Source organism: Mytilus galloprovincialis, chromosome 4 (assembly GCF_965363235.1).
Source record: "Mytilus galloprovincialis chromosome 4, xbMytGall1.hap1.1, whole genome shotgun sequence".
NCBI lineage: Eukaryota > Metazoa > Mollusca > Bivalvia > Mytilida > Mytilidae > Mytilus > Mytilus galloprovincialis.
Window position 1 is genome coordinate 55,470,756 of NC_134841.1, and position 14,259 is coordinate 55,485,014.

Genomic DNA, 14,259 nt, shown 5'->3' on the forward strand with positions numbered 1-14,259 from the left:
AAAAACGGGTATACCAAGGATCCGTATTATGACCGGTGTTGTTTTTAATTTTTATTAATGATCTTCCTTTGTCTAATCCTTATCATAACACCGATTTATTTGCTGATGATAGAACTTTATTTATTTTATTTATTTTTTTATTTTTTTTATTTGCAAAACAGACAAAAACCAATTTAGGTTATGGCAAATACAAAACAAACATGATCAAACATAATGAAAACTCGACAATATTATAATAGATATATGATAAAAACAGTTATTGTTCTCCTTTCCATAGAACCATATCAGTCATTGTACAAAACAAAAGTTGCGTCAGTCAAAAACTTAATACGGTTTTACAAGATATTTTTCGCTGGTGTGATGACAATAAAATGGCTGTATATGTATCTAAAACGAAAGCTATATGCATTGGATATAAACAAAAGCTTTCCGTTGCATCAAATGAAAACATTAATCTTGCTTTAAATGGACAACAAATTATAGAAATTGATTGCAATTGTCTGAATCCTGCTTCATCTGTCGTTATTTGGTGAAACCACAAGTATTTAGTTTTTTTTTTAATTTGAATACAGTCACGATTAGATTTGACATATTTAAAAACCCCGGGCGGTTATTCAATTTTTTATGAGACCAAATGAATTTTAATTTAGGAAAACTACGAAAAACCGAGTCCAAAATCAAAATTTGAATACACAGTTTAGCATATTAAAAAAAAAGAATTCAAGAAACTGTTGAAAAAAGTCAGAAATGAGAAATTTATACAAATTATTGGTAACTATATTGTCCTGTATTGGTCTATTAATTATTTCTCACGGTTAGGGCCATAATTCCAAAAATCAATGCCCCTTATTCCTACAAAAATAAAGAGACGAGGGAATGATCATGATTGACAAAGAGACAACTTTACACCTTAGTTCAAATGAAGTCATGTAAACCATTATAGGCCACGGTACGACCTTAAAAAACGCGAAAAACCAATACCGTGTGGTTGACTACAAAAAAGTAGATCGTATGAAAATACGGAATAATATACTACGCGCCTGTCAGCCTATGCAATGTGTGACTGTAATTTGAATTTCAAAATTACTGAGTTACGTTTTTCGACGAACTAGTCAACTCAATCATAGCGAATCACATGAATTTGATGCGACTGTCATACAAATGAGAGGTTTAGCGCTATAAAACCAGGTTCAATCCCCTGTTTTCTACGTGATTTGAAAATACCTGTACCAAGTCAGGAATATGACAGTTGTTGTCCATTCGTTTGATGTGTTCTGTCATTTGATTTTGCCATTTGATTAGGGATTTTCCGTTTTGAATTGTCCTCGGAGTTCAGTATTTTCAGTTGTGATTTTACTTTTGACATAGTCAGAAAATACCAGCGAAATTATCTTTATGAATAATGAATTGTCGCATAAAAATTAAGTACATGGGAAATTGCAAAGTTTACGAAGTCTAGTCTGATTAATCATTTTACAAAAAAAAAAGAATACCAATCAAAGGGGGGCGTACGCCCTCTACGCCCCCTCTGATTCCGCCACTGCCATGGAAATCTGAAGTATACCCAAATATTTTTCAACGCCCTCTTAATTTCCTCCCACCCCTTTCAGATTATAAATGACCTGTCACTTACGAAACTTCTTATTCTTAATTATAACAAAAGCACCGAAAATCGTTAGTTCAGAGCATTTAATAAATATCGGACGACATCATATCTATATTGATGGTTGCCCTCATTACAGGAGTCAATTCATGGAAGAATTACAACACAAATTATTTTCGTTTCATCCCCAGTCCGCATAAACTCCAAAAATACAACCATGTCGAACGTAGTTCGCCGAGCATTTCTTCACAGTATTCGTACATTATATAAACAATCACTAATTAATTTTACGTCAAATTACCCGAGAAATCTTCTAACCACCAGGAATTATACGAAAAAAAATGACGAAGCTGAAACTCCAGGGAAACCGCATTGTAATGTTGGTACAATAGGTCACATTGACCATGGCAAGACAACATTAACAGCAGCTATTACAAAAGTTTTGTCCGATTACGGTAAAGCAAAATTTGTGCAGTTTGAGGATATTGACAAAGCAGAGTTAGAAAGAAAACGTGGTATAACAATAAATACATGTCATGTTGGTTATGAAACCGACCTTCGTCATTATGCACACACTGATTGTCCGGGTCACATTGATTACATTAAGAACATGATTAATGGCACCTCTCAAATGGACGGGGCAATACTTGTCGTTGCTGCATCAGAAGGCACAATGCCACAAACTAGAGAGCACGTGTTATTAGCAAAACAGATAGGAATAAATAAATTAGTAGTTTTCTTGAACAAAATTGACTTGGTTGATGATGAACTTGCAGAGCTCGTTGAACTTGAGGTTAGGGAATTACTTGAAGAATATGGATATGATTCAGAAAATACTCCAGTTGTCAGGGGTTCAGCATTGAAAGCTTTGAAAGGGGATAAATCTGGACATGATTCTATATTAAAACTGATGGAAGCTGTAGATAAATACATTGATATTCCATTTCGTGATTTATCAAAACCATTTATTTTACCAGTTGAACATGTGTTTTCAGCCAGAGGAAGAGGAACAGTAGCAGTTGGGACACTCAGAGATGGAATTATAAAGAAAGGACAGCAAGCTCAAATACTTGGAGAAGGAGTAACACATAAAACAGCGGTATCTGATATTGAAGTTTTCAAAAAATCTGTAACAGAATGCCAAGCGGGAGATAATGTTGGTGTTCTCATGAGAGGTATCAAAAGTAATATTGTAACAAGAGGAATGTTTTTATGTGAACCAAATGCATTTTCTCAGCATGATGCTTTTGAGGCAAAAATTTATGTGCTAACACGTGCTGAAGGAGGACGGACAAAACCGATCACTGACAAGTACATGCAGTTACTGTATACCAATTATTTTACAGTACAATCTTGCATATTAGTACCAGAGGAGACAAAAATGATTATGCCTGGTGAAGTTGTAAATATAACAATGTTGGCTAGAAAGTCCATGGTTTTTGAAGTTGGGACAAGATTTACAGTAAGAGAGCTACAAAGGACAACTGTGACAGGGGTAGTTACAAAGTTGTTGCCAAGAACTGATATAGAAATTATTGGTTTCAATAAGCAAAATATGAAAACAACTTATGTAATTGAAAGTGGAAACCAAACTGTTAGATCGAAACGATTAGCTAGAAAATCAAAGAATTAGTTTTACAAATGTAGTTCAGTTATTAAATGTTTTATCATGCCTATAATTATTGAATCATTGTTTTGAGAAATTAAATTTTGGGTTAATATAAAAGGAGATGTAGCAATGTGTGGTATTATTGCCAAAGAGATAACTATACACCAGAGTTCAAAGCAATTATTGGCAACCAAACTCATTACTGCCTTCAGCAATGAGAAAAACCCATACTATAAAGACATATAAACATGATAAAAGCACATGAAAATTGTGACACAATTCAAACCTTAAAACTAAGGGCCTAATTATATACATTTTTTTAATCTATAACAAAACAATTTTCTAAAAACAAATAGGACAGACATTAACCAACAACAACCAACGAACTACATGCTTCTGACTTGGGACTGTGAGGCACATGATATAAACCTGAATAATGTGGTGGTATTTAACATGTTTGTGAGTGCTTCAAACCGGCCCTCTTACCTCAGACTTTGGTGTAATATAATACAACAAATACCTTTTATCACACTTTTTCATTTATGTTATCAATAAAGTGATATGAACTACATTTTGTACATGTACATGATGTATGTATATCATAACATGTAATGGTATACTGGAAATTTTTTCCTTGCATTTACAAGTTTTTGAATTTGTGAAAACCTATTCTGTCACTATTTTTGCAATAATCATGATACAACATGCAACATATGTGCAATAAAAACATCACAAAAACACATCATAAAAAATTCTTATCATGTTACATTTGTGTAGGATGAGTTGATAGTTCTTTTTATCTTGTTTAATTGGTAAAGTTCAACAAATGTTCAAATGGTCATGAGAATGATGTATATATGTACATAGTGTTATTTCACCCTAAAATAACTGGAACAACCATGTATCTTTATTTCATTACTGTTTTTCATCTAGGCTGTAATAATAGTAACTTAAAGGTATTCAGTGATGCACTTTTTACACAGGAAGCAGTGTTTTGATGACACCGGAGATAAAAAGTTCTGACAACATTGGACAATGTGGTGAGAATTCCTCATCTCAGACATCAAAATGAAATACATGTACATTTGAAGAGGATTTGGTTTGACTTGCAACTGTCTATTAATTTGTTCTTAAAACAATAGATTTTAGGTTTTTCCAGTTCATAAAATTATGAAGTTATGTTCATAAGCTTAAACCTGCCTCATATTCTGCCTACAAAATTATATACATGCCAGTCATGGTTCTCTTTTTTTTATTACATGAAGATCAGAAATCCAGGATGGCACCCATATTTTCTATGATAACCACCAGAAACATATCCACAAAAGTCATTGAAAATATAAATTTGACAATCAAAAGGTACCATCCAGATATTTGTATGAGGCCTTTTATTGATAATAAAAACCTGGCAAGAGATTGGTTCATTTACATATCTGTAGGAAGACAGATAGAATTCCTGCTGGAAACATAAATGTAATTTATACTTTACATTGTAGATAGAATGAAGTTTGAAGAAGTAGAGTAACACACAAAATAACCAAGAGATATTCACACCGAAAATAAATCCAATTATAGGAAGCCCTTTATAGCTTACTGGTCCGTGTGAGCCGAGGCTCCATGTTTAAATACATAAATTGGCCTATAATGGTTTACTTTTACAAATTGTGACTTTGATGGAGTGTTGTCTCATTGGCACTCATATCACTTCTTCTTATAGATATCTATATAGGAACATATTAAGGATAAGATATGAATTTTGTTACTACAAAGAACTTGCATAATGCAACATTGATTTGGAAATGAAAGAAATGAGACTATATTCCTTATGATATGTTTGGACTTTCCTTATCAGGATGATAAATAAAGTGAAACTGTTCCTATAAACTTGAAAAAAAAATAGTTGTAACTTTTTTGGGTAGTTTTATAGCAAGGATCAGGAAATTGTTTCACCCGATATCGGTCGTTCCAATTCCAGCCCCTTGACTTGGAGCAAAATGTCAAGTTATTTGGTGTATGAAATGATTGTATGGCAAACAAGATTCCTCTGTCCTTGACCTGATTTTCATGATTCATTTGTCAACCTGAAGTTTTTAGGTCACCTGGCCCATAGGGCCAAGTGAGCTTTTCCCATCACTTTGCGTCCGTCGTAGTCCGGCGTCCGTCCTGCGTCGTCCTGCGTCATTAACTTTTACAAAAATCTTCTTCTCTGAAACTACTGGGCCAAATTAAACCAAACTTGGCCACAATCATCATTGGGGTATCTAGTTTAAAAAATGTGTCCGGTGACCCGGCCAACTAACCAAGACGGTCGCCACGTCTAAAAATAGAACATAGGGGTAAAATGCAGTTTTTGGCTTATAACTAAAAAACCAAAGCATTTAGAGCAAATCTGAAATGAGGGTAAAATTGTTTATCAGGTCAAGATCTATCTGCCCTGAAATTTTCAGATGAATCGGACAACACATTGTTGGGTTGCTGCCCCTAAATTGGTAGTTTTAACGAAATTTTACTGTTTTTGGTTATTATCTTGAATATTATTATAGATAGAGATAAACTTTAAACAGCAATAATGTTCAGCAAAGTAAGATTTACAAATGAGTCAACATGACTGAAATGGTCAGTTGACACCTTTAGGAGTTATTGCCCTTTATAGTCAATTTTTAACCATTTTTCCTAAATCTTAGTAATCTTTTACAAAAATCTTCTCCTCTGAAACTACTGGGCCAAATTAATCCAAACTTTGCCACAATCATCATTGGGGTATCTAGTTTAAAAAATGTGTGGCGTGACCCTGCCAACCAACCAAGATGGCCACCATGGCTAAAAATAGAACATAGGGGTAAAATGTAGATTTTGGCTTATAACTCTAAAACCAAAGCATTTAGAGCAAATCTGATATGGGGTAAAATAATCTTTTAGGTCAGGATCTATCTGCCCTGAAATTTTCAGACAAATCTGACAACCTGAATTAGTAATTTTAAGGAACTTTTGCAGTTTTTGATTATTATCTTGAATATTATTATAGATAGAGATAAACTGTAAACAGCAATAATGTTCAGCAAAGTAAGATCTACAAATAAGTCAACATGACCAAAATTGTCAGTGGACCCATTAAGGATTATTGCCCTTCATAGTCATTTTTTAACAATTTTCAAAAATTTTTGTAAATTTTTGTAAATTTTTAGAATATATTTTCCACTGTAACTACTTGGCCAAGTTCATTATAGATAGAGATAATTATAGCAAGTAGAATGTCCAGTAAAGTAAGATCTACAAACACATCATGATCATCAAAACACAATTTGGTCATGAATTTATCTGTGTCCATTGTTTAATATCCACATAGACCAAGGTGAGCGACACAGGCTCTTGAGAGCCTCTAGTTTGTGTTCAGGCCTGTTTCTCAGATACTACAAGTAATATGTCAATTATAGTTCGTGTTTGAAATGATTGTTTGGGTACATATGTAGCATGTCTGTCAGATACAGGTATCCCCCTGGATAAGTTTGAATAATAAAAAATCCCTTAGAACCAGAGAAGTGAATTTTGTAAATTTGAATCATAAAATGATTGGCATAGTAACCAAAATCTTAAAAGTGGTAATAAATAATGTAAGATATGCATACCACATCTTCCTATATCTGTTTCCATTTTGAAGGGTTAATCTGACTTGCAAGATCTTTATGAATCTTAAGAAATAATAAATGGGGAATGCATATATATGTGTCTTGCATATCATATAAAGTTATAAAGAGACATATCTGAAGAACAATAAAAGTTAAGCCACTAAAATTCAAACTTGATTTGTGTTTTGTGATTGTTAAGCATTATGTATTAACATTTGGTAGAGGCAAACTAAAGTTACAGAAAGGAAACCTATGGGACGTATGGACGTACATATGTACATAAAGTAAAGTAAAGTAAAGTAATCTTTATTTAAAGTCGGTACATAAGAATGGTACAAAAGTAAAACTTAAAGCTTCCATGGACTTTCAAGGGTCAACACTCAAACTTTGGAAGGTTTGCAGACACAAAGGCTTACAAGTTTTTAAGAAAGTACAAGAGCTTTATATTGCGAAAAATATTTATTTTGATTTTGTATGACAATTTTAAAATAACATTATTCCTGACAAAATAAATTATGAGACCTACATTGTTTTAAAGCATAAGATAAATGATACTAGTAATCTACTTATGGCAATGTAAATTATTGACACTCACAGGTCACTATTTTGTCACCAGTTACATTTCTGTAAAAACAGGTGATTCCAAATAATTTTAGGAATGATTTTTAAAACAGATGTTAACAAAGTTTCCTATATTGTTCCCTATAACCATAACATATCTAACAATTACAACTAGCGACTCTAAAGAGCCTGTGTCGCTCACCTTGGTCTATGTGAATATTAAACAATGGACACAGATGGATTCATGACAAAATTGTGTTTTGGTGATGGTGATGTGTTTGTAGATCTTACTTTACTAAACATTCTTGCTGCTTACAATTATCTCTATCTATAACAGTACTTTCTGTGGAAAATGTTATTGAAAATCTTCAAATTTTAAGAAAATTGTTAAAAATTGACTATGAAGGGCAATAACTCCTTAGGGGGTCAATTGACTATTTTGGTCATCCTGACTTATTTTTAGTTCTTACTTTGCTGTACATTATTGCTGTTTACAGTTTATCTCTATCATAATATTCAAGATAATAACAAAAAAACAGCAAAATTTCCTCAAAATTACCAATTCAGGGGCAGCAACCTAACAACCGATTTTCCGATTCATCTGAAAATTCCAGGGCAGATAGATCTTGACCTGATCAACAATTTTACTTCCTGTCAGATTTGCTTTTAATGCTTTGGTTTTTTGAGTTATAAGCCAAAAACTGCAATTTACCCCCATGTTTTATCTTTAGCCATGGCGGCCATCTTGGTTAGTTGGCCGAGTTACCGGACACATTTTTTTAACTAGATACCCAAATGATGATTATGGCCAAGTTTGGTTAAATTTGGCCCAGTAGTTTCAGAGGAGAAGATTTTTCTAAAAGATTACTAAGATTTACGAAAAATGGTTAAAAATTGACTATAAAGGGCAATTACTCCTAAAGTGGTCACTTGACCATTTTGGTCATGTTGACTTATTTGTAGATCTTACTTTGCTGAACATTATTGCTGTTTACAGTTCATCTCTATCTATAACAATATTCAAGATAATAACCAAAAACAGCAAAATTTCCTTAAAATTACTATTTCAGGGGCAGCAACCCAACAACGGAATGTCCGATTCATCTGAAAATTTCAGGGCAGATAGATCTTGACCTGATCAACAATTTTACCGCGTCAGATTTGCTCTAAATGCTTTGGTTTTTGAGTTATAAGCCAAAAACTGCATTTTACCCCTATGTTCTATTTTTAGCCATGGCGGCCATCTTGGATTCATCTGAAAAGTTCAGGGCAGATAGATCTTGACCTGATGAACAATACTACTCCATGTCAGATTTGCTCTAAATGCTTTGGTTTTTGAGTTATAAGCTAAAAACTGCATTTTACCCCTATGTTCTATTTTTAGCCATGGCGGCCATCTTAGTTGGTTGGGTGGGGCACCAGACACATTTTTTAAACTAGATACCCAAATAATGATTGTGGCTAAGTTTGGTTAAATTTGGCCCAGTAGTTTCAGAGGAGAAGATTTTTGTAAAAGTTAACGCAGGACAACGACGACGACGGACGACGACGGACGCCGGACGTCAAGTGATGAGAAAAGCTCACTTGGCCTTTCGGCCAGGTGAGCTAAAAATATCATGTTAATTTTTACCTGGATAAGTTTTACTCAGAATTTTTGAGTTCATTTTCAGTATCATACAGATACAAATATGGATACCTAGGATAACTGTCTGCTGAATGTTTAAAGTGCAGCATGTTCACCAAAAAATATTCGTAAATTATGGCACTTCAATAAATAAATATGACATATGAAATAAATTGATATTTTCCATCATCAGAGTAAAACTGTTTTCCATTGTCATATTCTGACTAGCTTGAAAAATTAAAGAAATAATAATGTCAAGGTACCCCCCTTCCCCCTATGGAGAGATAAAATGTATTTGAAAGGTAAAATAACAGCCACTAATTTGTTCATGGGCAAAAAGAAAAATATACTGAGTATTGACACTGGCATCCCAAGCTTAGTGTATATCAATTCCATTCCCAATACTCTAACATTTTACAAGACTTAAGTATGAAATCTAGTGTTTATTATTGAAACTAGAAGCTAAGCAACCAACAATCAATCAATCCAAAATAGAAGATTTCATTGTACTACCTTGCCACTGCAGTACTGTGGATTCATTTATTATTGTGGGTACCAATTTCATGGATTGAAGAACAATCTTATTTTAATTTTATTTTGATTTCAAGGATTTGACAGTTTCAATACCATAGAAAATTCCAACTTCTTAGAACATTTAAAGGAGTAGGTCCGGTAAGGACTCATTTTGGACTCAAATTTCAGTTTCATCAAAAGAAAGATTTTGACCACTTTTTAAACACCTAAGTGTGTATTTCACTTGATTCAATTAGTTTATGTGAAAGATTTTAACTGATTAAGTCATTAAAAACGATCTGATTGAAGCTCAAATATGAAAAATCTCTCAAATATGCCAAAAAACGTCACTTTTCAGATTGTTTTTGTCAAAAATGAAAGTGGCCGCATCCGTGTTCATCCATAACCTTTATATATGTTATGTATTATCATAAAATACAACTTACATTGCAATATTAAGGATGAACACGAATGCGGCCACTTTCGTTTTACACGGAAACCGTCTAAAATTTAACTAAAATGATAGAATTTTGAAGATTTCAGTAATTTAGCATGACTTAATGGTGCTACAACCCGATATATGTGCATTGTATTGTCAAAAACAGCCCATATTTATGTAGCAGAAGCATTCAACTTTCCAATAAATAACTAAAAGTTTACATTTGAACAATTTTGTAAAACTGTTATATTTTTGGGCCAAAAAGGGGCCTTACCGGACCTACTCCTTTATGGTTTGCCAATATCAACAATGAATCCACTGTAAATGTTTTTTTCTCTTAATTATTAAAATCCACAAATATTCTTGCTACAACCTTTTATTGTATAGTTTTTTTTTAATGTCTAAGTTCTATAAATCTTCAAAAATGTTATCACAGAGCTATGTATTGCCTTCATGCAATTTTGAAATTACTATGGCAATAACTTAACATGTAAACTACGTAAAACATTCAAAGTCAATAAACCTTGACTGAAGGTGCAGGGTCAAATAACCTGCAGTGAAGTTAGATGTGCAAATGCCAATACATCTGCATAATGAATATCATTGACCTAAAACTTGGAATTTCCCTTAAACTAAAACCAATCCTAAATTTATTCTTTGATGAGGTGAGACAAAATTCTTATTTTATATACATTGTCTTTGTCTTATTGGTATACAAAGGCTGACAATATTTGTCTGGATTGTTCTGTTAATTAGTAAATAATTGTCCTCTAGGCTTTTAATAAATTGTATTTTACCATTTACAGAACTTAAATAGGTTACACATGAAAAGTTTAAAAATATTTTGCACAATATTTACAGGCAACTGTGAGGAAAATATTGTCCCATAACTTTGGTTCAAATCAAATAATTATGCCATCGTCAGTATTATTAAAAGCCTTTTAAATTAAGAAAGCATAAGCATGGAGGAGAAGATATGTCATGTATGTCTTCTAAACTCAATGTTTAATCTAAAATGCAATAACAATCTGACAGATGCACTCGTACTTAAGATCTTTACATAAATTTTCTTAAATTTTCTAACTTGAATACACTTTAAATAGACAATATCAATCAATCACAGCCTGGTCATCTTTTTATGAGGAAATATTGTTAAAAAACAAACAGTCCACTTCATAACATCCTTGTTAACACTGCATTTGAAATGTTGTTCAATACGAATTTCCATTCTAATCTGTTTTATCAGTCCCAGTGTGGCTTATGATCGATCCTATCAAGCCTTGTACCATTTAAATTGGAAATTTAAATATCTTTTATAGCCTGACCATTTTGAAAGAATTTTGAGTTTCCAAAGTCATTGTAACTGTCACAATTAGCACCAAGTCCTGATAAATGGAAGTAATATGTCTCTTTCTCCACCTGTACTGTTACAGTGTTAATGTTAATCTCTTTGAATAAATTTGTTACCTGAAAAATATGAAACATTGATGTGTCAGTTATTTATTTATATGTTAATACTAAACAGTATCAAACACAAAATCTGTGTTAAATTTACACATGCAGTAGTCAATATGCAACTTATTATCTTACAAGTATATTTGTAATATTCAAGCAAACATATTTTTCCATTATTGGTAATATTATTCTTCGCATAAAATGCAGAACTGATCATTCTATTTCATAATATGTAAACTCACATGGCATTTCTAGTTCTAATGCTGAGCCAACTTCTGTCTTAAGTCTTTTTACTGTTCATGATTATTTACCAATTATACTAACTGTTAATAATTTATTGTCCTGAATATGCATGAAATAATTGCCATTTAAACAAGCAACAATCAATCAATATATTTTCTAAATTTATTTTTTAAATACTCCATAAAATATCTTATTTTTTGAAAATTTAAATAGTCCAATTTCTAACGGAATGAAGATGAATATATTTTAAAACAAGAGTGCACACACTGAAATGTCTTGCCTTCTATACTAACCATTGATATTATGTTGATAGTCCTTAGTATAAAGCTAAGCTTTATTACAACAGTCACATAAACTTAACATTAACCAAGATTACTAAACAAAGACCAATGAACCTTGACAATGAGGTCAAGGTCAGATGAATCATGACAGGCAGACATGTACAGCTAAAAATGCTTCTATACAACATATATAGTTGACCAATACTTATAGTTTTAAGAAAAATAGACCAAAACACAACCAGGTGCTCCACAGGGCGCAGCTTTATACGACCGCAGAGGTCGAACCCTGAACAGTTGGGGCAAGTATGGACAAAACATTCAAGCATGATACAGCTCTGAATTTGGATTGTGATCAAATTTTTGACATTACATGGTTTTTTTTTACACAAAACAAATGCCAAGATTTTACAAATCAATTAAAGATTTCTTCTTCAAACTTTTTAAATCTAAAATTAAATAGTTGACACAGCATAGGTTTCTGACACAGAATGAATGTGGTCTAATGAACTTAAAAGGTTTTTTTTGCCTTTGAGCAAATCACTATGCTGTTGAATATTAATCCTCTCAAAAAAATGTTTGAAGAAATTTTCTTTTTATTTATGAAATCTGAAATGAGAAAAATTTAACCCCCCCCCCTTTTTTTTCACATCCCCGTTTCCCTTTTTCAAAACTGATATCAATTCAAATTTCTAATGGAGTTTGCAACAATAACTACTCATTTAAATACATCATAAAATATTAAGATGTAAAAAACTGCTTGTTATCACTGAATGGTAAAGATTATTTAAATTTATCAGTTGGTAGTAAAAAGTGTATATACATTGTATATTGTATATAACAAAGATTTAAGTTGATTCTGGACAAAGAAAGATAACTCCAATTAAAAAAAATTCTTGCTATTGCACAAATAGGATATTTCTTGCTTACTATTCTGGACAAAGAAAGATAACTCTAATTAAAAAAAAATTTGCTATTTCACAATATTGTGCAATTAGATATTTCTTGCCATTGCACAATACTGTGCAATTGAAAAGACTTGCTATTGCACAATACTTAATATAATAATTTTAGATCCTGATTTGGACCAACTTGAAAACTGGGCCCATAATCAAAAATCTAAGTACATGTTTAGATTCAGCATATCAAAGAGGCCCAAGAATTCAATTTTTGTTAAAATCAAACTTAGTTTAATTTTGGACCCTTTGGACTTTAATGTAGAATTTGAAATTTGAAAACAGGACCAAAAATGAAGAATCTACATACACAGTTAGATTTGGCATATCAAAGAACCCCAAGGATTCAATTTTTGATGAAATCAAACAAAGTTTAATTTTGGACCCTTTGGACCTTAATGTAGACCAATTTGAAAACTGGACCAAAAAAACTTCAATAATCAAGAATCTAAGTACATTTTTAGATTCAACATATCAAAGAACCCAACCGATTCATTTTTTGTCAAAATCAAACTAAGTTTAATTTTGGACCCTTTGGACCTTAATGTAGACCAATTTGAAAACGGGACCAAAAGTTGAGAATCTACATATACAGTTAGATTCGGCATATCAAAGAACCCCAATTATTCAATTTTGATGAAATCAAACAAAGTTTAATTTTGGACCCTTTGGGCCCCTTTTTCCTAAACTGTTGGGACCAAAACTCCCAAAATCAATACCAACCTTCCTTTTATGGTCATAAGCCTTGTGTTTAAATTTCATAGATTTGTATTTACTTATACTAACATTATAGTGCGAAAACCAAGAAAAATGCTTATTTGGGTCCCTTTTTGGCCCCTAATTCCTAATCTGTTGGGTCCTAAACTCCCAAAATAAATACCAACCTTCCTTTTGTGGTCATAAACATTGTGTTTAAATTTCATAGATTTCCATTTACTTAACCTAAGGTTATTGTGCAAAAACCAAGAAAAATGCTTATTTGGGCCCTTTATTGGCCCCTTATTCCTAAACTATTGAAACCAAAACTCCCAAAATCAATCCCAATCTTTCTTTTGTGGTCATAAACCTTGCGTCAAAATTTCATAGATTTCTATTAACTTAAACTAAAGTTATGGTGCGAAAACCAAGAAAATGCTTATTTGGGCCCTTTTTGGCCCCTTATTCCTAAAACGTTGGGACCAAAACTCCCAAAATCAATACCAACCTTCCTTTTATGGTCATAAACCTTGTGTTAAAATTTCATAGATTTCTATTCACTTTTACTAAAGTTAGAGTGCGAAAACTAAAAGTATTCGGACGCCGGACGACGACGACGACGACGACGACGACGACGACGCAGACGCCAACGTGAT

At 32.5% G+C, this 14,259-nt stretch overlaps 2 protein-coding genes across 3 annotated transcripts in view; one reads left to right on the top strand and one right to left on the bottom strand.

The window, feature by feature from the left end:
- The first annotated feature begins 1,775 nt into the window (after nt 1-1,775).
- LOC143072476 (elongation factor Tu-like) lies at nt 1,776-3,282 on the top strand. The gene has a single exon (XM_076247401.1). The coding sequence runs from the start codon at nt 1,821-1,823 to the stop codon at nt 3,234-3,236; it is 1,416 nt and encodes a 471-aa protein (XP_076103516.1). The 5' UTR covers nt 1,776-1,820; the 3' UTR covers nt 3,237-3,282.
- A 7,053-nt stretch (nt 3,283-10,335) lies between these two features.
- The window catches only part of LOC143072477 (proton-coupled zinc antiporter SLC30A5-like), a 42,109-nt gene continuing 38,185 nt past the window's right edge, over nt 10,336-14,259 (bottom strand). For both annotated transcript variants that reach the window (XM_076247402.1, XM_076247403.1), the window contains exon 16: nt 10,336-11,442. In XM_076247402.1, coding sequence (XP_076103517.1) covers nt 11,278-11,442 — 165 coding nt within the window. In that variant the 3' untranslated portion in view covers nt 10,336-11,277. The remainder of the gene's footprint in view (nt 11,443-14,259) is intronic.

What these genes read in the sequence shown, in the direction of transcription:
- LOC143072476 (XM_076247401.1), top strand. Translation starts at nt 1,821, where the DNA reads ATGTCGAACGTAGTTCGCCGAGCATTTCTTCACAGTATTCGTACATTA.